The 21,780-nt window shown below is 38.5% G+C and overlaps 4 protein-coding genes across 5 annotated transcripts in view; 1 reads left to right on the top strand and 3 right to left on the bottom strand.

Annotated features, from left to right (window-relative positions):
* Window positions 1-17,497, bottom strand: part of LOC144634777 (uncharacterized) — a 78,608-nt gene extending 61,111 nt beyond the window's left edge. Inside the window, exon 1 of the mRNA XM_078493817.1 lies at window positions 17,488-17,497. The gene's annotated coding sequence lies outside the window, so the exon portion shown is untranslated. The remainder of the gene's footprint in view (window positions 1-17,487) is intronic.
* Window positions 1,471-10,580, bottom strand: LOC144634635 (cilia- and flagella-associated protein 157-like). 2 transcript variants are annotated; one of them, XR_013567226.1, is made up of 8 exons: window positions 9,888-10,580; window positions 8,273-8,540; window positions 5,528-5,671; window positions 4,778-4,915; window positions 3,994-4,199; window positions 2,880-3,072; window positions 1,981-2,307; window positions 1,471-1,918 (listed from the first exon to the last, which is right to left on the bottom strand). XR_013567226.1 is itself a non-coding variant. In XM_078493655.1 (7 exons), exons 1-7 carry the CDS (start codon window positions 10,475-10,477, stop codon window positions 2,173-2,175), a joined length of 1,674 nt encoding a protein of 557 aa, XP_078349781.1. In that variant the 5' UTR covers window positions 10,478-10,580; the 3' UTR covers window positions 1,471-2,172. The 2 variants fall into 2 exon arrangements, 1 of the variants encoding a protein (XP_078349781.1); XM_078493655.1 differs by having other exon boundaries at window positions 1,471-2,307.
* On the top strand, window positions 7,086-8,264 carry LOC144634646 (uncharacterized). The gene has a single exon (XM_078493670.1). It carries the CDS (start codon window positions 7,086-7,088, stop codon window positions 8,082-8,084), a length of 999 nt encoding a protein of 332 aa, XP_078349796.1. The 3' UTR covers window positions 8,085-8,264.
* On the bottom strand, window positions 12,555-17,001 carry LOC144635024 (uncharacterized). Its single transcript, XM_078494096.1, has 6 exons — window positions 16,666-17,001; window positions 15,632-15,764; window positions 14,366-14,461; window positions 13,969-14,133; window positions 13,453-13,562; window positions 12,555-12,771 (listed from the first exon to the last, which is right to left on the bottom strand). Exons 1-6 carry the CDS (start codon window positions 16,956-16,958, stop codon window positions 12,663-12,665), a joined length of 906 nt encoding a protein of 301 aa, XP_078350222.1. The 5' UTR covers window positions 16,959-17,001; the 3' UTR covers window positions 12,555-12,662.
* Window positions 17,498-21,780: the final 4,283 nt, after the last annotated feature.

Raw genomic sequence — 21,780 nt, 5'->3', positions numbered from 1 at the left:
AGCCACCGTGCACCTATAGTCCCAATTCCATGTTACTTCACTTTGTGAAGGCAAGTTCTGTTTGGAATGACTTGTATCTTTATTTCGCTCATTCATTACAATCATTACAAGTGAAAGGTGACGGAATTTAATGCCACGCATGTATTGCTGCCACAAGAGAAGAAAAGAGGTTCCAAACTGGAGCTCAAAGAGGAAGCACTGCCTCGTCCCCAGGCGCCGATTGGCCGGACGTTGAGGCGGTAGGCGGGCGGGAGCGCGGGGATTGATGGTTAGGGAGCGGCCGCTTCCCCGTCCGCATCAGGCCCAGAACGCCAGCCCGTGCACGTCAGTCCCACACACCAGCGCCGTCACGACCAAGGACGGGACGCCTGGGGACGAGGCAGGAGGAAGCATGCCCCAGAGTGTCCTGGTTACCGGAGATTTTCACGAGCGCGCGCTTCGGGTTCGGCCGGCAGTCGAGCGTTGTCGGCAAATACTTGACTGAGATCGGAATCGATACCCCCGGAAGAGCCGCACAAGAAACTTGACAGCGCTTACTTTGCGCTAAAAACACTAACAAACCACTGGTTTGTTAGTGTTTTTACTATTTTAGCGCTACCTCGTTAATAAACTTTCCTTTGGGAAGTAGGACCTTTCCAAGTTCGAATGCAAACAGCTCTGCCTTCAATAATTGAGAAGGGAAAGACAGGTTCTTATTTGACGCCAAATTTGGAAAGACGTCTGTTTAGCATTACTTAGAATAATTTTCCACAAAATTTAGAACTTTTGCTCAACTTGCTCAAACCAGCCTAACCTGAGATCGTGCCCTCCCTCCTTACTTCCCTCCCTCCCTCTTTTTCCCTCTCTCTCTTTGCAGGGGACGCCTGATCGCGGTTAAAACTAGCCCTGCACATAAACCAGATTGAGATCGCCGTTTTCTCATGTCATCAGTCTGCGCACCTGTCGTGATGACCAGTAAATTATTGACTTTATCCAAAATGGCGTACTGTTTGCTGACCAGTGACCAAAAACCCAGAAGGTAAAAGACGAGAAATGATGATCTAACTGCTAAACACGAAAATAAAAATACGATACAGTACATGTATTCAACCACGAAATAGATATGAAAAAAGCAGTTGTAACACAGTTTACACATTAGATAAGGCCATGATTTGCTTCACACACTCGTAAAGTGTTAACGAAGAAACACCAGCGGAATATACTAACTATACAAAAATATGTGAACATGAAACATGGCCATCATGAAAAATATATTAATGGCGACAATGAACTTCTGAAAGTGCGAGACATGAAAGTCGTGGGCTAAGGGTGGGGTGGGGGACTGACACACGTGGCAACCTCTTGAATACATGTATCAGAATCCTGATAAGTTAACGTTAACACCCGCTTATTGGGGCGCCTTTTCGGTTTCCTTTTATTCGGCTAATCCCTGGCAATTTTTATTTGTTGTAATGACAAAACATAAGGACATCAAAATTAACGTTATTTATTGCACTCACAGATATTTACACCTTTACAAAAGCCTGTGCACACCTAACTGGCACTCACCATACAAAACAAAATATATCTTACCCTCGCCGGATAGCAAATTATTTCGTTCTTTACACGTGATAAATTATACAACCTTTTTGGGCCTTTTTGGGTTTGCTTTCATTGACTTACCCCTAAGGACGCTTTATAAAGCGATACTAGCTTAGACCGGGAAGAAAATATATATCGTTTTCAGACAACTTTTCCTTGGTCGTTGTGAGAAAACTGTCAGGAAACTACGCTATTTACAGAACATGGTGGGATTTTGTTGGAATTAGATAAGTACAACAGAGTGGTTGAACTCGAGGAAATATATACAAAGTTGTTTCCACGTGAGCTATTCGAGGAGTTAGTTAGTTTTAACATTATAAGCTTGACAAGAATTTTGCTTTAAAGGAAACTTGTGCTGCCTATTCCAGATAACGTTTCGCGTTTTGTGTACAGCAACACGATGATTATACAGAAAAAAATAAATTACTTGTAATAGAACTTGGACAGTGAATTCATTTTCTGTAATTACTTCTTATAGTAACTGAAAACCTAAACCATTCACTGTGGATACAGAGATTCTATATTTTACAGGTCAGTTTCTTGTAGAAAAACTAAATAGAAAGCCTGTTTTCTTCTGCTGTTATCAGATGTTTAAGGTATTCTTCCACGTGACCCGCTGCCGACAGGTAGCTCTGTTCTGATTGGTGAATGGTAGTCACGTGTTATGGAGTGACTGGATGAGGTGGGACTCCGTTTGGAAAGGAGCTGGTCAGCGAAAAACATGGCCTGAAAAAAATACAGGTGTTACAAAAAAGGAGAATTACTAAAGCTCTAAAAAAAGCTAATCCACCATCCTTGTTCGTTTATGGTATGTACTTTCATCTCTGGTACTTTTGTACAACAATCATTTGGAGGTTTTTACAATAAGCCCCGACCAAACAAGGATGAGAGTTAATGAGAGTTCAAACTCTTGCTGATCTCGTTTGGCCTGGAACTCTCATGCACTCTCATCAACTCTCATGACCTCTCATCAACTTTAGACGTGCTCAAATTTTTCACGAGAGTTGATGAGAGTTTTCTTTCGTTGGCCCGAGTCAATGAGAGCTGGCAAAAACTTTCATGAGAGTCAACCCTCATAAACTCTCATCCTCATTTGGCCCAGGCTTTACAGCTTAACTTTAACCAAAAACATGCAGTAAATTAGAAATTTTGATGAAATGTCAGAGTTAACCTTTCCATTCCTCCAGAAAGGATGTTAATGAAAATCCAGCCACCCAAACACTATTTAGCCATAACAGAAAATTACAGCATTTTTTGAGGAATTCCTACACTTCTGTAGAAGAAATGCTGACACTAACCTTTTGTGCACTAACAGTTTGTACACCAACACTTCTGGTCTGCTTGCTGAGTGGAGCCAAAGGTGAAGAAGCCCCAGTCCTCTCTCCAAGCCTAGGATGGGACCTGGGAACTATTCCCAGATCTCCCAGTTTGTAATGGGGTAGAGGTCGGTTCACTGCTGCAGCCACAGCCTGGGCTTTAGAGGGCGGTGTCCTAATAAATAGCCAAGAATTATGACATTAGTGTTATCTCACTGAAACCTGACAGATAACCTCTGAAATAAGCAGTCTTGGTCATGTGCCATCACACAATAGAGAAGACAGCGAGCTAGATCCTCAACAGAGTGAACTTCAGTCGATTAACTGTTAGAAGTTCAGAATTCATTTTACTAGATAAGTACAGTAAAAACCCGCGTGTAAGAACCTAGGGATTTAAGAACCTTCTGGCAGAAAATTGCTTTTTTAATACCCCAAAACATAAGAACCTGTTTAGCCAAATAAATTCCAACAGGTTCTTATATGTAGGATTTAACTGGCGAAACTTGAATTTATATTTTTTGAGAAATTATCCAAAAACCGAGAAAGGTCCGATGTTGTACCGGGACGACGCCCGTATAAACAGTATGTTGTTGGACTTTTGGCAACATGGGTACATTAATAGATATTTCCATAATGAAGAACAGACCAGATTTTTATACTATTTTCTGATAATCAACAACAATGTCCCCGCCCGGGCCCTACTCTGTAGAAATTAAGAACCTGATTAAGAACCTACTTAGCCTAAACTGTCAATAAGTACCCCATAATACAAAGAACCTGTTTTGCCAAACTCTGAAAAAAGTAGGTTCTTACACGCGGGTCTTTTACTAGATAAGTATTGCCTGTTTGAACAACAAGTCTTGACAGATAACAAACTCAGGATTTCATTAAAATTTATACATACAATAAAGGTTTATAAAACAGCAACCCAAAAGCTTTTGTGCCTTCACTGCAGATATACAATGTGTATTTTTAAAGTTGCTTCACTAATTCTTTGAACCAGGAAATACTAAAAAACATATACCTACACCCTAAAATAAAATACAGTTAAATACAGTCTGAACTATTATTGATTATTATTATTAAAAAGACTTACTCCTTCTTCTTAGGTATATGTCTGCCTATATCTGGGCTAGGGCTTGAATACCCTTTGGTCTGCCGGGTTGGTATAAAATCCTTTGCACTGGGACCCACACCAAACATAGCTGCATCATTTAATATTCCTAGAAGTGTCTGAACTAGGTTCTCACGCTGAGAAATGGCCTCGGCTTCATCTCGCTTTCCATCAACAATAGTGGGTGGCTGAAAGATAGAAAGAAAAGGTAAATATTCAAACACTCAAATGGAGTTTGTAAAATGATGAAATATGTGAAGTGAATTGCATGAATAAAAATAACAAAATTGAACTGGCTTGAATGAGTTAAACTTGGCAATTTTACAATTTTACACTAGCCATAATTCTTAATAGATATGATTGCAATTTTTTTTTTTAGGGGGGGGGGGGAGGGAGGGGGGGAAAAATTTCCCGGGGGGTGTGTATTTTTCTGGAAAACCCAATTTCTTCAAGGCCTCTCTCCAAATAAAAATTTTTACTGTAAAAATTATGAAAATTTTACAGCAATATTATCAAGAAATACAACACTCATGCCACCTAATTTTTTCTTGGGATAATACACTTTAATTTTAAGGTGATTTGGTCAAAGCCCCAGGGGCGAAAAAAAAAATTTTTCTGATTCTTGGATGAAAGTGAAAATTTAAAGTACATGTCTTTTTTGTACCATAATTTGGCAGATATTTGGGAGATAATTATTGTAAAGGTACCAGATTTTTCAAGTGCATAGTCGGTAATGGAAATTAAGTCTGTTTAAGTTAAAACATACCACTAGAGAGGTCCTGAGAGCTTGAGCAGCCTGAGAGAGAATTCCAGTCAATTCATCTTTTTTCTTCATAGACAGATCTCTGTCCTTTGTAACTTTTGCAAGTTCATTTTCTAGAGATTCCTTCCCTTCTGTTGTTGTCTGTTGAAAGAAGAAATCCAGTTTGTTTGCACTCCTCACAGTATATAAAATTACTAATTAAGCAAGAGAACAAAAAAGAAAAACTAATTAAATTGTTTAATATTAGGACAGTAAATTGTAGGGGTTCATTAAGATTTTGAACAGATCACAGAGTTAGTGCACCTGCCAGGGCAAGGCAGAAGTAACAAAAGCAATGTCCTTCACAAACAAAAATGTTGGTTGAGATGTTGAAACTTGACCATCACAGCACATTTTAAAAAGCTGATGTTTTGATCACCCCTTAGTACTTTTCTCAGAGAAATGGCTAATATTAGAAATTTCAGCTTAAGTTTTTGAAATCCACAAAGGCAGTTACAATGTAACTTACCTTTATCGTTACTTTAAATATCGTATATCAGATGTCACGCTACAAGATACCACAACTTTTGTTGAACAATCACTGAACACACAAGTTGTCAGCTACTTTTATTTACGTTAGTTTTTGACAAATTTCCTGAAAATGATTAAAGACTCCCTTGTGAAACGGCATCGCTTCTGTATGCATTGCATGTCATTGATTTCAGTTATTAACTTGCCACAAAGTTTTCTTAGCTAACAAATAACATAACCCACCTTGAGTTCTTCCTTTATACTGTCCACCTGTGCTCTCAGTAGCTCCACCTCACTCTCCATGTCTTTATTATGTGCTTCAAACTCATCATATTCAACTAACATCTCCTCTTGTTGTTTGGCTTTCTCTGCCAACATACGGATCATCTGAAAACATATTACATACATACATGTACATTATATTTTTAAATCCTGCCTGGACAGACAAACTACTGGCTTGAAGTTTGCCTGGAAGATTCCTCAAAGGCTGGATCTACATGTAATTAACTGAGACAAATATGTAGCCAATAGGCTTAATTGACAATTATTCACCAAAGTGGAGGTAAATATCCACCACATTTACCGACACTGAGGCGAAGAAGTTGAATAAGTTGAATAACTAGCAGACAAACATCAATTTCATTAAACAAAGTGACGTGCAAAGGCAGTTTGTTTTTCTTAAGCTGCTTGGAGGTGAATAGCACTTTGTTAATCACAGTGAAATACAGTGTGCATCTAAGAAAATTCTAGTAAAGAGAAGTGTTTTGCTAATTGAAAAGAGAGAGCTAAATTTATACATGTAAACAGCTGAAGTCGGCTGTTTGGTAGAGATAGCTGCTTGCAATAACAACGTGTTTGAGGCCATTTTACTACAGTCGAAGCTCTCGTAAGCGGACACCCTCGGGACGCGAAAAAAGTGTCCGTAACTGGAGCTGGCCCCTTACAAGAATGGTTCTTGTAAGCGGCCACTAGAGGTGTAGGGGGATAGATGGCTGCTTACGAGAGCTTGCCTAGTTACAAGCGGTGTTTCAAAATGTAACCGGACGTGAATGACGACAAAACAAACACTGAAATATGGTTCTGTAATTACTGTAAAATAATTGTGACGAACGGCGATGTAAAGTTAATAAGAAAAAACAAGATACAGAGGTTGTTTATAAGATTTTCTTTTGGGTGTCCGCTTACGGGAGCTTAAAAACAAAGAAAAAGACAAAGTCGTAATCTCTAAAAGTGTCCTCGGCCGCTTACAGCAATGTCCGCTTAAGAGAATGTAAAAATACAGAGTTTGTATGGGAGTTAAAAACGGGGTTTCAAACAAGGCGGCCGTAAGTAGAGCTGTCCGCCTACGAGAGTGTCCGTTAAGAGAGCTTCCACTGTACATTCTGATAAATGACACAGATGTACAAAGCCCTGTGTAGTTCAAGAAGTTTTTACTGTCTATTGTCTATTTCTAAAAACGGAGGCTTTCATTATACAATTTAGAATAAAAATCAGCGAAAATAAATGACGTTTCGATGAATCGCGGTTCATCATTATCAAATTCTAAAAATGTCAGATTCTGATGAGTTCAATATATATTAAGAGTGCGTGTGAAAATCTCGTTGCATAAAATTAAAGACTATACAATGTGAATTGTATAGAGTGTTAATTACGAACTAATGCCTTCACCCGGAATTGGTTCAATGAGACACATAACCTCAACATCACTCAAGATGACCTTGTCGAGCTTCTACGAGTGGCTACAAAACATCAGCTGTTTCAGTTTAACGGTAGCCTTTATGAACAAATTGATGGAGTAGCGATGAGGTCACCCCTTGGGCCACTCATGGCGAACACATTCATGTGTGCGATCGAGGAGAAACTAGAAAGCGAGGATAAGTTACCATCGTTTTATAAGAGATACGTGGATGACACTTTAGCCGCGGTTAAAGATATTCCAACTGCCACAGCTTTCCTGTCAACATTAAACGAGGCACACCCAGCAATCAGCTTCAGGATGGAAGTTGCAAACAACAACAAACTACCTTTTATTGGAATGGAGCTCATAAAGATCGGAAAACAGCTGAAAACAGGTGTCTACAGGAAAGCAACAAACAAGGGCCTTCTTCTCCACTATCAAAGTCATGTTGATGCTCGCTACAAACGATCCCTTCTAATGACTATGTTAAACCGTGCCCACCGTCTCTCGTCCTCACCAGATCTATTTGCTGAAGAATGTGAAACCTTGAGAGGGATCTTCTTGAAACTAAAGTACCCAGAGAAGCTCGTTAATTCCACCATAACTCGATTCACCGAGTCGCGAAGTCAACAGCAAGTTCGCGATGTTCAAGCAAATGCACCCGTTCGGATTATTCTGCCATTCAAAGACCAAAGATCAGCAGACGTTGTACGAAGACAGCTGTCCGATCTTGGCAAGAAAATAAACAGCGATCTACGCCCAGTTTTCACAAGCAAGAAAATTGTCGACGACATCAATGTAGCAGAGGCCAAACCGCCGCTTATAAATCAACAATGTGTTGTTTACAAATTTAAATGTGATTCGTGTGATGCGGATTATGTAGGCTACACTCGCCGACACCTTTTCCAGCGCATTGATGAACATAAGCACTCAGCTATTGGAAACCACCTGCGTGACGCCCACAACCAGAGTAACAAAGATCTTAACAAGCAATTTACAATCTTGAAGAAATGTCGCGGGAAATTCGAATGCTTGATCTTCGAAATGCTTTTTATCCAGGAGTTAAAACCTAAACTGAACACTCAATCTGACTCCATTAAAGCAAAACTATTTAGTTCGTAATTAACACTCTATACAATTCACATTGTATAGTCTTTAATTTTATGCAACGAGATTTTCACACGCACTCTTAATATATATTGAACTCATCAGAATCTGACTTTTTTAGAATTTGATAATGATGAACCGCGATTCATCGAAACGTCATTTATTTTCGCTGATTTTTATTCTAAATTCTATTGTCTATTCACCTTTTGATTGCTGCTGTTTTTCTTGGCCAGCTCCTTTTCATTATGTTCCAGCATATCAATCTGTAGTTTCATCTTTTTCTCCTTAACTCTCAGTTCATCATTTTCCTGAATAAGTTCCATGGTTTTGTCTGACATCTTAGCTAGTTGTGCATTGATGGAGACATTTTCTCGTATTGTTCTTTTGGTTGTCTCTGCCATCTGTTTATTTGATACTTTCCGAAATTCTGCAGCAACTTGATTTAGTCTCAACACCATCTCTTTCTTTAACCTGAATACAGAACAGATCCATAAGGTAATAAATATTAGCATTTTGACAAATTAAATGCTTTAGTGTAGATTGACAAAAAGTGGAGACCTTTGAAAATGCTGACCACATTCCTCTTGGAGGGGGGCGTAAGAGTTTGCAGTGATGCGGTTTTGTGTTATTTTTCGTGCAGTTTTGCAGTAATTTTTATTTTAACCTACGGTATTGCGGTTTTACAAGACTATGCGGTGTGCGGTTATTACAAATTTTAGGTCGCGGTAGTCGGTGAGAAAATTGTCTGCGGTAATATGATCCTCTTACGTTTCCACTGGATCCTTTCACATTCGGTTGTTTTGCTTCAGTTAAACAAGCTTGAGCCAAGTGTTTTGTTTTACAGCGTATCAGCTTACACAATCAGGGTTCGTTATTAAGCAAACTTGCCCTGTGGCTTGTAATTGCAGCCTCTTCCAGTTAATACTTGATGTGTTTAACTGTTTTATCCAACGATACGTTGACTTGATGACATTCCAGGCCAGATCTTCGGCTCAGATCCAGTCTTATCCACCGTTGTTGGTCATTTGAAACTGTGGTTTCGGTGTTTTGGTAAAATTTGATACGGTTTGCGGTTTTGTAGCGTATTTCTGTGCGGTTTTGCGGTTTTCGAACCCCCCTTACGCCCCCCTCCTCTTAAAAACAGAGCCCTGTCATATTGCTGTACATTGCAGGGGCTTTCAAAAAGGCTGATGCTTTTCATCTATCTGTTGTAGAATTTTTGAACAATGCATTTTCTAATTAAATGCACATATGCGGATGAGGAAACCCATCAAAAAAAATTAAGTCTTTTGTTGAAGTTGGCAACCACTACGGTCAAATAAAGATAAATGATAACGATGAAATGTAACCAGAGCGTGGGACAAAGAAAAAATCTGAGTCCCTGACAGGAATCCAACCCATGGCCTTCCAGCACCAACTGGGAGGCCATGGGTTCGATTCACGTCCGGGACTTAGATTTTTTCTTTGTCCCATGCTAACGTGATGTTAGTAGTAGTAGTCTTTTGTAAAGTTGTTGACAACAGCTTTCCTTTCCTTTCTGACTTTAATCTTTGCACAGTAGTTGTCATTTAGTTCTGTTTTTGGTTTGAAATTTTATAAACTGGTTATATTTTCTTTTGCGTTAGATTGTGACAATGCATATGAGAACAAAGGTAAAGAAAATACCAAATAATTGGTTCAAAAATTTCAAACCACAAACAAAGTTCAACCACACTGAGCCATTTTAACCATTAATACACGGTAATTATCCACATTTTGTATGGGGAACAGATCTGACTTTGTATTTTTATTTTGAAAAGAAAGCACAGAAAGACAAACCTGTCCTTGTCGACGACAGCTTTCCTTTCCAAATTATAAATGACATCTTTATGTTCTTTCTGCTGTTTCTCCAATTCCTCCTCCATCTTTGCAAACTTTGCCATCAAATCTTCCTTTTGAACACGAAATTCTTCCAGTGAAGCTAATTTTCCGCCCAAAACCATATTTTCTGAAGTTAACTGATCCTTAATTTCTTGCATTTCAGTTCTTAAAGTGGCTAACTGTACTTCATACTGATCTTTCTCGCCATCTTTGGCTTGTTGTAATCCGATCAGCCGATCTTGAAGATCCGCTATTTCGTCCGCTCTTTGTTCCAACTGTTTCTTCAAAAACGAAACAATTTCCTTTTTATCCGTTGTTTGTTGTTCATACTGTGATCTGTAATCCTGATTTGCAAGTTCAAGTTCGTCGCATTTTTTCTGGTAGCGAGCTAGCCTTTCTTCCAAGTCTCGTATCTGAATAAGAAAATATTCCTTGGACAATTCATTGAGAACATCACTCGAAGGCGCTGCAGAAGGAGACTTTTTGGCACTCTTTTTACCGCTCTTTTTCTTCTTCCCACTTTTCTTTCCCTTCTTTTTCGGAGGCATGGTTTAAAACTATCGAGAAACAATCATAAAATGGTAAAACTCAAAGGCCCTCTACTCGACTCTACTGGCACACATAACAATATGGCGACTATTGGTGTAGTTGTCATAGAAACGAGGATCAAACAGGGCAATCGCGCTTTACTTACAGCGGATTACAGACACGTCATGTAATTGTCATAATTCTTCGCAGGATGAAATGAGTGGAAGGCAACCGATCTAGCCTGCGTAGCAGCCTAGCAGGCGCCTGTGTAGTTTTCGCGCGTATCGTATTTATTCGATTAAGCGCCCTGGGCGCTTATTAAATTTCTGGCCCTTGAGAGTGGGCGCTTATTAAATTTCTGGCCCTTGAGAGTGGGCGCTTATTCGAGGTGGGCGCCCGGGGGGGGGGGGGGGGGGGTACTCCATATAATGGCCTATACGGGGAGGCTCCGCCCGAAAGGGGTACCTTTTTCAGGCTTCAGGTATGTAAAAGGGTAGGGAATTCACAAGTTTAGGTATTTGGAGGGGTATATGTAAATCCGTCATTTAGGTTTTTAAAAGGGCCTTGAATTAAAATATTTTGAACGGACGCACTTTATGGCTGTATTATTTTAATTTATAAAGCGCAACATGAAAATGACAAGAAAACGTCCTGTTCTAAGTCTATGCTATGTCTTTTAGGTATATGAAAGGGGTACCTTTTTTCAGTAAAAGGTATACGAAAGGGGTACAATTTCTGGGAAAATGGTATATAAAAGGGTAAGGGGTAAGAGCTTGGGGCGGAGCCTCCCCGTATAAAACTTTTTTGAGTGTCCACCCCCCCCCCCCGGGGGTGGGCGCGTATTAAATTTTCGCCATTTCTCGCAAGTAATAAGTTAATTTTACAACAAAACAATAAATAATAATAAAACGTGAAAATATACCAAAGCAGATTTTGAACTGTTCATTGAAAGTTTCTGTAAAATACTAAGAAAATTCGGTCTTCGGGAAAGCCTCTTAGTAGTACTTATTAGTCAATTTCAATCCTTGAAGGGGGGCGGGGGGGGGGGGTTGGGGTGGGCGCTTATTCGAGGCTGGGCGCTTATAAACTTTTCCTACCTACAGGGTGGGCGCTTATTCGAGGTGGGCGCTTAATCGAATAAATACGGTATTTGGAAAACGCGAAAGGTGGCCACGTGTGCGTAGCAGGCGCAGGTGTAGTTCTGCAAGCGTATTTAAAAAACGCGAAAAGCGCCTTTCGCGTTTCCCAAACGCGCGCTCAAAAACAAGGTAAGGTACACAGGCGCCTCCTACACGAGATGATAGGAATTGATTACCTTATTGTTACCTAATATTTTTGTGGGACTTAATTTTCGCGATTCGCGAAAGTAAAGACCTGTGAAAATTTATTTTAATTTAATTTATTTTTAATTTATTTATTTTTAATGTTATTTATTTTTTTTGTGTGTGTGTGTGTTTTAAACGTATTTTTGGCCAAATCACGAAAATGAAGTTCCCGCCAAAATATTAAAGTAACAACAATGTAGCCTGCTGTTGATTTTCCCATGCCTTTGGTTGGGGCCCACAACACCTCAACCTACCCATCCCTAGCCTTTCTTGCTTGTTTTCCAGTTTCTGCTGAAGATGTAATATGTTATGATAGAATGTGTTTCTGCACGAAGCCTTTAGGACTCCTTTAGCTATGACAAATATGATAGGAGTGCATTGCCGGAGAGGTTTTTGCTCCCTGGTAACCAGATTGCCATTGCTAGCAATTAGATTAGCCTCTCTTTATCAGACTTATCAAACAGGCACTGGAAAGATCACCCTTCATCCTACCATCTAAATAAAAATTGCACTTAAATAGTCTCTTCAGTGTTCTCATTATGCAAAATAGAGGGAGGGTCAATTAAGGATACACTGCAAAAAATCGTTTTTTTCTCTCTCTTTCATCGCTTCTAGCAAGGCACGAAGTGTGGATCTCACGGGCGAGCCTCAAGCCTCACTCTCGCTTCAGACTGCATGCATTCACAAGAGATACAATTATTTTGCAGTCTAACTCAAGGGTAAAAGAGATTGAAGGAACAATGTGCAAAAGAAGCCGCAACACCCCAAAACATAAATAAATAACAGTCTTTAATATCTCTGGAATTACAATTCGTAAATAGCAATTTGTCCAATATGTCTTGGCAATGTAAATATGCTGTAACAAACAGCTTTTAATTAGCTAAGTCCTTGTTGCAGTTGGTTTTCTTTTGTTCATTTTCTTTTTGTGAAATCCTTTCTTTCCACTTTGCTTTGCAGCCTGTATTTCTAAGTATTTTTTCTTGTTGTATCTGTAACAGAAGCAAACACAATGCATCACCAAATTGATTACGGAAATTACATCACGAATATTATTCAGCCTTGCATCTAAGAGCAACAAGTTTTCCAATGGTGATCACCATCTACTTTCTCCTAATGTAATCAATACAATGTTAAGCAAACAGTTGCTAAGAAGAAAGAAATTTATCAGCTTGATTTTGAGTTATTGTTCATTACACCAAACCAAGTGGCTGACAAGGTTCAAAGGTGTGTCATTTAGTTTCTCTCAAAAGGTGAAATATTTTACACTTGTAAGCTTTTGTGGGTAAGAAAGGAAAATTTTTGTAAAGGGCATGAACAACCTTTATCTTACAGTATGTAGCACACCAAAATGTTGTCTTTTTCAAAGGAGGAAAGTCGAAGGCTGTCCATATTCTAGCAATGAGAGATACAGTCAACTCTCTCTAAAACGGATGTTGTCGGGACCAGCTCCAACTGTCTGTCTTAGAAAGGTGTCCGTCTTAAAGGGAGTTTAGTTACAGTAAAATGACTGAAAAATGGCAGGGATGAAACCGTCACCAGGTGTCTGTCTTAAAGAGATGTCTGTCTTATAGACGTGTACGTTAAGAGAGAGTTGACTGTATAACAATGGACAGTATACCAGTAATTTGAAATAGCATTTTGTTTGTATGCGGGTCACAAATGGGACATACCTTCTAAATTCAGCATCTGAAAGTAACTCATCAATCATGTTATTTTTTCGTTGGCGTTTAGGAATACGAGAAGTGTAGAATTCTGCAGAACCCTCCACCACAGTACCAATCTAAACAATACAGCAATTTATTAGTAGGGTTGATGATAGTACAGTTTTTTTTGCAACTTGTGATGTGTTGTGTGGAGAGGGTTTTCAGTGCTTACTATGTATTGACTGGGAACCTGAAAAGCAATCCAGGGCAGGGGTTGTTCGAAAGCCGATTAACACTAAGCCAGGATTAAAAGTTGACCAAGGATTCAATTTCTTTTTTATGAGTGTTCTTACTGCGAATGTTTTGCATAGTTTGAGATTAGTCAACATTAAAACTGGAGGGCAGGACATGTAAACATAAAAACCTCACTAAAATGTTAAAAATCTGAAATCAAAATTCGCACTAATCCTGGATTAGCTTGACCATGCTTTGAACCTGGCCCAGAATATAACCTGATAAACCAAAATTGAATTTTCAACATACCTGGAAATATTTAGGTAATGCAGAAGAGTCATTCTTCTTGTAATGCCGTTTTCTGTCCAAGATATTTCGCATCTTTATTATCTTCATGTCCTGTTCAATTTCTGGTGTTATTTGAGTTGCAGGAAGGTTGAACCACATTGGCCCTGCAGACTCCTCTTTGGTTTTCTGAAATATCCATGAAGACATCTCATTACATGTCAACAAAATTAATTATATGTCACAACACTGATAATGAGCATCTTATCTCCTAGTAAAGACCTGTTTTCAAAGTTCAATTCAGTGCAATTTTAAAATGTCGGCGTTCTTTTAGTATTTGTGAGGGATTTAAGGTCAGCAACAGTTAACAACTGATAACACAAACATGTAAAATTTAACTTGATTGGCTTTTGAACATTACCTTCTTTTGTTTCCTGTTAGCATACTGTGAAACATGCATTGGGGGAACAGAGTGTCTCTTTTCAAAGTCACTTGTAATGACACTTCGTTTCATCAGCTGAAAGAAACAAGGACAAAAATTGCAATGTTACTGTTCAAACAATCCTGGGGAGCAGGGTGAGAGAACTCGCCCTCCCAACAATGTGTCCCAAGTTCAAATCCCAGACCCCGCGTCATAAGTGGGTTGGGTTTGTTGTTGATTCTTCTCTTTACACAGAGTTTTTTCCAGGTTTTCTGGTTTTCCTTCCTCCACAAAAAACCAACACTTCCAATATTTTGATCAGGGATAAACGGTCCCACAAGCTTCTAGCTTTTTTAAAAATACAACTGTGTATAGATAAAGGTAATTTTTTTTAATTTTTTTTTTATCCTAGAGACAATAAGAGTCAAAGTACTCCTTTCTATTAACCACTCTTTTGCAGATCTGAAAATCTCAATATAGGGACCAAGGTAAACAAGAAAATAAAGGTCAAGAATAAAAATAAAATCCAATCAATACGCAATCTGATAACATTCACAGTTCAGACAGATCATGAAAATTCCAGAAACTACAAAGGAATTTAAAAATTTAAAAAAAAAAAACCTGGAAATTTTGGAGAATTAGGATAACTCATGGACAGTTATAAATAAATATTCTTAGTCAAATCTTTGCAGTCTCATTTTAATCCAAAAAACTTTATGATCCATCATCCTCAGCTCAGGAGATCAAAAGTAATAGATTGTGCTTTATACCATGCCATAGAAAATACAGCCAATCAGAATACAGGAAAGCCGTTGTATATTCAACGGTATTCAACCCAACCTTCCCATCGTGCGCTGCGATTGTATTCTCGACGAAATTTAGTAAGCGTATTTTCTATGGCATGGTATAAAATAGTTACACAACACTTTCTCGTGGTATACTATGATATATCCCACTTGTCACTTGTATTTTCTTGGTATATACACACTCGCCTAAAGGCTTGTGTGTATACCGATAAAATACAAGTGACTCGTGGGATATTCCATAGTATACCACTCGAAAGCATTGCATAACTAGTATATATAAGGTCATGAAATTCAGGAGAGATACATGGAATTTTAGGTAACAAAATGACAAAGAACAGCAGATTGACATTAATGACATTTACTCCACTAGACAGTCACTGGATGAGTCACCAAAGATAATTCTTTTGCCTAGAAGCACCAAAATTTAATTTCTCAAGTCTGAAACTCTTGAATTGTTTACCTCTTTGTTATTACCAGCAACATCATCAAAGTTTCTACTAGTTATAGCAGGTTTGAAGCTGGTTTTGTCAAACTTGAGATATAAGTCCTCTGTGTTCATGCCCACTTGCAGCTCAGATGAGAGTTGTGAAGGCCTACAACAAACAAAGATTCAGTCCTGTTATATAGTTTTAACTTTGGTTATGCTGTTCCTGTAAATTTGAGACGGGGTCAGTGAGAGTATTAGTTAACTGGGCTCAGAATTGCAGTGAACCAACATGCTACAAATAGCGATACCTAAACAATCAATATACTGCCAGTCTTCATCACCTGATGAAGACTAGCAGTATAGCAGACGAAACGTCACGATCAATGCCTCAAAGCTTTTCCACCATGAGAAAAACAAATAAACATTCATCTTTCCAGTGTAAGTTATCAATCATCCATAGGTACAGTAACACATATCCTGCATTATTAAAAACTAGCAATGGTATATTGCAAATCCTGCATTTTGATTGGTTAACAGGCAATGATATATGAGCTCATATACCATTGTCCACAAAATGCAGTTGATACGTGTCAATGGAAACAACCGGGGAGCTAAATTACTGCAATTGTTTGGACGTTTTTAATAAAACAATTATTTATGAGATCATATCCAACCCCAATCGTGAAATAATTGTTAAATATGCATAGGTTGCCAAGATTTCCAAAGTCTTGCAAAACACTGCATAACCACAGTATTTTAAGCAGTAAAATATTATTCGCTGGCAATTTGTTGAATAATAAAACAATTATCCTGCTCATTCTTGTGAATATCATCTGATTTTAGCCCACTTGGCTGAAGGCCTCATCAGTTATTAAGGTATCAGGTGATATTCTGTACTATTTTGCAGGACAACTGTTAAATAACTGGTACCAGTGTGTACTTGAATAAAAGCAAATTAAGCTTAAGCTTAGATGTATAAACACGTGGGCTTATTGCCTTTTTGATCTCTTCTCTAAGACTTAAACTTAATTTGCAAAATCTATTCAAATATCTCAAAATCGACTTACTCTTTTAATTTTCTTTTGAATTCAGTTGGAAGAGTTATAAATTCCTCTGCTTTTCCAGGCTCTTCTTCTTCTTCTTGTGAGCTCGAGCTCGCAATTCTTTCACTGGAGACATCTTGATCATCAACTTGTTCTTGCTCATTCGTTGCAATTTTTTGTTTAATGTAATCATAAGCTTTTGAAACTAAGGCTTCTAGATCAAGACTTTCGATATCTGCAGTTTCTTCTTGACTGCTTCCTTCAGTTTCGGAAAATATCCCCGCTTTTTTCGCCTCTAAACGCTTACTTCGCCTCATCCTTCTGGTGTTTTCAAAAGTTTTCGTGTTCTTCAGATGCCAGCGGTAACGTTTTGAGTACAAGCGCACAAAGTCAGCCTCGTCCCCAGTCGTCCCCGGCGAATTTGGATGTGACGTCACCCGTCAAGCTTGTCGGGAAAGTTCGCCTAGGACGCCTGGCAATAAACGGCAAATCCAATATGGCGGAGGCTGTCCAACGATTGAACTTCAGTCAACTTCTTGAAGAACTTAAAAACGCGTCAGAATTTGGCTGGGATTCCTTCATCCATGTCTGCCAGCAAACTCGTGAAGTAATTGGAGATTTTTTATTTAAGGTAGAAACATTAAATGTCGATTTTTATGCGCAACAAATTGTACCATCTAAAGAGCTTGAAGAAGAATATGTTCCACTAACTGTAACTGGCGATGGGAGCTGTCTCTATCGATCGATTTCTCTGTTGGTGAACGGAGATAGAATAGTGGCCGTTCGTGGAAAGTCGTATGATGAGTATTTTTGCTTCTCGCTGACACAACAACAACAGCGGTGATAAGATAAAAGGCTCAAAGCTGATAATCCTTCAGTACTTTCAACTGTGCTTTCGTGTGTGCTTTCTTTGTTCCTTTGCCTTCGCTTTTTTCGAATATTTTTCGCAGTTTTCTCCAAGGTAAGTGAAGTTGTAACTATTTATTCGAAGTATCAGTAGCAAAATATATGACTAAAGCTACTTATCAGAAAATTAGAAAGCTGTGTAGTGGTTTGTTTTCTGGGAAACAAACGCTGCAATTCGCCTAGGTGACGATACCGAGTTGTGATGTGTCAACTCAGCTGCTTAACAGATTCAACTTCTCTCTTGTGAACTTCAGACTTGTGAGACTCTATAACATATCAAATTCCCTTCGACCACTAAGCATTGACAAGATTATGATTGTAAGGAAACAAAAAACTGTTCCTAATGGACTGGTATCAAAATGTTTAGAATGGCTACATTTCAGTTTAAAAGTCGTATGTTACTGTTAGTTAATGTTATATTTATATTGTTACTATACAAACATTATCCAGAGTATCTTCTAGATATACAATGTATTCTATTTGGATTCATTAAAGACCTTTAGCCACTTAGCTTGGCACAATCAATCAAAAGGCTTTATTCTTCTCTTATGCTTTAGAAAGATGGGTTGGTACAAGCAGATCAGGTTTAATCAGCTGGCAATGTCATACATTTTCTATGGACAGACCTCAAATATCAAGAGAATATGAAAACATAATATAACACTTTCCACTGCCTCCTCCCCCAAATCACCCCACCCTACCAAATGCACTCCCCTAAATTCCAATTACTACTAGTTTTAGTATGTATTGCAAGAGTTGAATACATGTAAATACTTTTGTATACTGTACTGTGTTTATGTGTGTGTGTGTGTGTGTGTCAGTCAAGCTCAGTTTAATATCTCTGCAAGTAGGAGTTAAAAAGGTGGTAGTTTAAGGAATGGGATAAAAAGTCAATGTACCCATGTGAGGAAAAATACAAATATTTTTGGGCTATCAAGAATGCAGAATGGGGGTCACAAATTAAAAAGAAGCTGGTCTAAAAGCCCCAGTAACCAGCTTTTCTGGAGCGGTTCAAACAATATTTAAACATTATATATTTTGATATTTTAATTTATTTGTAAATAAACATATAAACACAGTATAATCTTTTTTCTAATGAACAACTCAAATTCAGTTGACTACCATTCAGTACAAATCTGTTTTGTAGGCCACCATAAAGGTGACCCACTCTTCAGTTAAACAGCATGTACACTAGTTTGTTACAGTCTACATCATTGTTTTGATCGCACTGTTAACCGTTACAAATCAGTTTTGTAGGCCACCATAAAGGTGACCCACTCTTCAGTTAAACAGCATGTACACTAGTTTGTTACAGTCTACATCATTGTTTTGATCGCACTGTTAACCGTTACAATTTAAATTTTACACTGTAGAGCACGCGCGCGTGCTCAGTTGTCATATCAGAGCTTGAAAAGCATCACTAATTGCTCGCGCTAAAATTAGTGTATGAAATTCTAAATTAAACCTTAAAATTAAACTTTAAAATAAATTTTCGCCTGTGCCTACACGTAGAAATAAGCTCGTTCCGCTTATTAAGAGTTGCCATATGTGGCCAACAAATTAGAAACAATTTCTCAGTAGTACACTGGTCACAACGTTTTAAAGTGTTCGTGTACGGTTTGGCCTTAGAGAGAACTTTCCAGGTAACATTAAAATCCTTGTCCTCCTCTTTGAGCTTCCATATGTATTTGCTTAGCTCAGTTAGTATATATATTGTGTTTATGTGTTTCTTTGCAAGTAAATGTCAGAGAGAATAGCAGAAGAATCATACTTTGTTAAACAAGCTGTGTCTACAATGATGCAGTATGTACCTTGTCTAGAGGGGAAAGCAGTGCACACGAAATTGGCAGCAAAATATATAAACTTCAGCTGAAATGCTAACTCTGCATTTGAGGGAAATTGAAATAAATTTCCACACCTTTTGGGCTGACAAGAACTGTTGGCTATTTAGTGGTGCTACACAATAGAAATGATATCAATTCACACTCGGAATCTGCAATAAGCATGACCAGCTGTATTTTTTATTTAATAAGCTCATTGAATTGACGAAAATGATTGAAGCATACTTGTTATATATTACCTGAACATGGCCCAGGATTTGGATTAACATCTCCTGCTAATGAAATGAGCCAGAGTATACAAGAAAAAGACAGGCTACAACAAGATCAAATAAAGTTTTGGTTTACGAGAGTTAGATTTTTTTTCTCTAAAAAGCGAAATAAAAATTTACAGGTAATCAATGACAAGCTTACATGCATCGGGGGATCAGCCCTCTTCTCTCAAGTAAGCTGAATTGTTTCTTTGTTTTCGCACATAAATTTGTAAATAACAAAGGTCGAAAATCCCGACCCTAGGTCTATAAAAATTGAGATCGACGCCTTTTAGGTTTAAATAAAACTACCACAGTTACTAGTACCTGGCGAACGTAATTTGCTTACCACAAAGAACTTCTAGATACATGTAGACCCATGTATCACGACGAGTAGTGAACGAAAACAATATAAATAACAGAATAATTTTCTTAACTCTAATACGACCAATACCATTCTGCAAGGCAGGAAAAAACGGCATTACAGTTTGTCTCCGCCATCTAAAATAGTCCACAAATGTTCAAAAGGGATGCAGTTTTCTCATGAACCAGAAATATTTTCTTTTCCTCGCAGAAAAACGTATATTTTCGTCGAACTATATCTGGGACTTTTTCTCGCTAAACTGGGACTTTTTTGCCATTTTGTGCCAGGCCTCGCGCTATCGCGCTCGGTTCCAGTCCTCCTCCGCTCACTCGCATAGCGCGGTATGGCCTGGGGACGAGGCTGGCACAAAGTATCTCGTTTCCAGGTCCTGTCGGCCTAGTGGAACCCAGTTTTCTTGGCCTCGTACCAGGGATGGAAGAGGGCCACCCGGTCAACTTGGAAAATCAAATGTGTGGATTTACGGACTGCGTGAGACGATTTTAATTTGTATGTTTAGGGTTATGTGAAGAAAGCAGTGAAGCACGAAGTCAAAAACTTCGGCGTAAAAGTCTTTATACGGATGGGAATTTACTTCCCCGGCTCGAAAGACAACGCAGCAGTTCTTAGATCTGTGATAATATCTTTCTGTATCTTTACATAGGAACGCAGGCTTTCGAAATAGTTAAATACATATGTCTTAGAGCAGTTTTCAGTTGAGTGTCATAAAATCACAACCAAATTAATCACTCTGATCAATTACAAAGGAGGCAAACAATTTAGTAAACCAAACAGCAAAACTCGAAGCAAATACGTGTAGCCCGGGGAAAGCGCGGGCGGAAAACGTGCGCGTGCGAGACACGATTGGTTTTGGTTGTGGAGTCATCAATGGAAATTGGCGGGAGTTTTTTTAAACCAATCACTCAATCACTATAAAGCGTAGTAATGCAAAGAAATGGGAATTACTTTCGACACTAAAGTGAAAACCGCTCTAATAAGGACATTTTAGTGCCTTGTACTATTGCTGTATATTTTTACAAGTCTTGCAGTATTTTGGCGAGCACGAAGAATGAGTCAAAATACAAACAACGATAACACATCATATTACTTATCCAACGTTTCCTTTTAACGAAATCCGACATTCAACCTTTTTTTATAATTTTCGCGCGGTCAGAAGGAATAAAAGGACTCTAAGGAACCTGTTTAAAGTAGTCGTGCCGGGAGGTTTGACATGAGGCTCCGTTGAGATTAGTTGATGATTGCCCGTTGAATGTCATTCAAAATAAGAAATAGACGCTATTAAACATAGGTTTTATTTCACATTTACAGACGTCAATCTTAATCTCGCCCCAGCGTCCACGCTCCTTTTCAGTGGTCGTTCCAGACTCCGTTCCTGTTTTCAATTTAGCATGCGCGGACGTCAATTCAAGAAGACAGAGGTTCAGAAATAACTTCGCTTTCGTTTCTTTAATGACTGTTTTCACAAGTTTTATGGAAGTGTGCTTGTAAGAATCCGTAAATCCCAAAGGGCAATCTCTTCATCTCACACCTATTGTGTTCTTTACAGTGTTGCCGCGGTCATAATTTTCGCGGGTTACTTTCGTCAGAGAAACGCGCTGAAAAAGAAGATTAAAACTTTTCTGGGAATTTTTCAACATTTTAAGAAACAGAATAATCAGAGCAAACTTTAAAGCACTTTGAAGAAAGGCATGTTTTCGCTGTTGAATGATGAAAAAGTTAAATTAAACTTCGCCGATTAATTAGATCAGTTTTGGTGTGACAA

This window comes from Oculina patagonica, chromosome 1 (genome assembly GCF_052425735.1).
Source record: "Oculina patagonica isolate OP01 chromosome 1, crgOcupat, whole genome shotgun sequence".
In the NCBI taxonomy this organism is placed as follows: domain Eukaryota; kingdom Metazoa; phylum Cnidaria; class Anthozoa; order Scleractinia; family Oculinidae; genus Oculina; species Oculina patagonica.
This window is presented reverse-complemented; position numbering and strand designations above follow the sequence as displayed.

Bases quoted from the DNA above. Each gene is read 5' to 3' on its own strand.
- LOC144634635 (XM_078493655.1), bottom strand. From the start codon at position 10,477: ATGCCTCCGAAAAAGAAGGGAAAGAAAAGTGGGAAGAAGAAAAAGAGC. The intron at 4,916-5,527 runs GTGGGTTATGTT...TTCTTTCAACAG, and splicing joins GTATAAAGGAAGAACTCAAG to ACAACAACAGAAGGGAAGGA. The intron at 3,073-3,993 runs GTAAGTCTTTTT...GCTATTTATTAG, and splicing joins CATATACCTAAGAAGAAGGA to GACACCGCCCTCTAAAGCCC.
- LOC144634646 (XM_078493670.1), top strand. From the start codon at position 7,086: ATGAGGTCACCCCTTGGGCCACTCATGGCGAACACATTCATGTGTGCG.
- LOC144635024 (XM_078494096.1), bottom strand. From the start codon at position 16,958: ATGAGGCGAAGTAAGCGTTTAGAGGCGAAAAAAGCGGGGATATTTTCC. The intron at 14,134-14,365 runs GTAATGTTCAAA...TGGATATTTCAG, and splicing joins CTAACAGGAAACAAAAGAAG to AAAACCAAAGAGGAGTCTGC. The intron at 13,563-13,968 runs GTATGTTGAAAA...TGTATTGTTTAG, and splicing joins CATTACCTAAATATTTCCAG to ATTGGTACTGTGGTGGAGGG.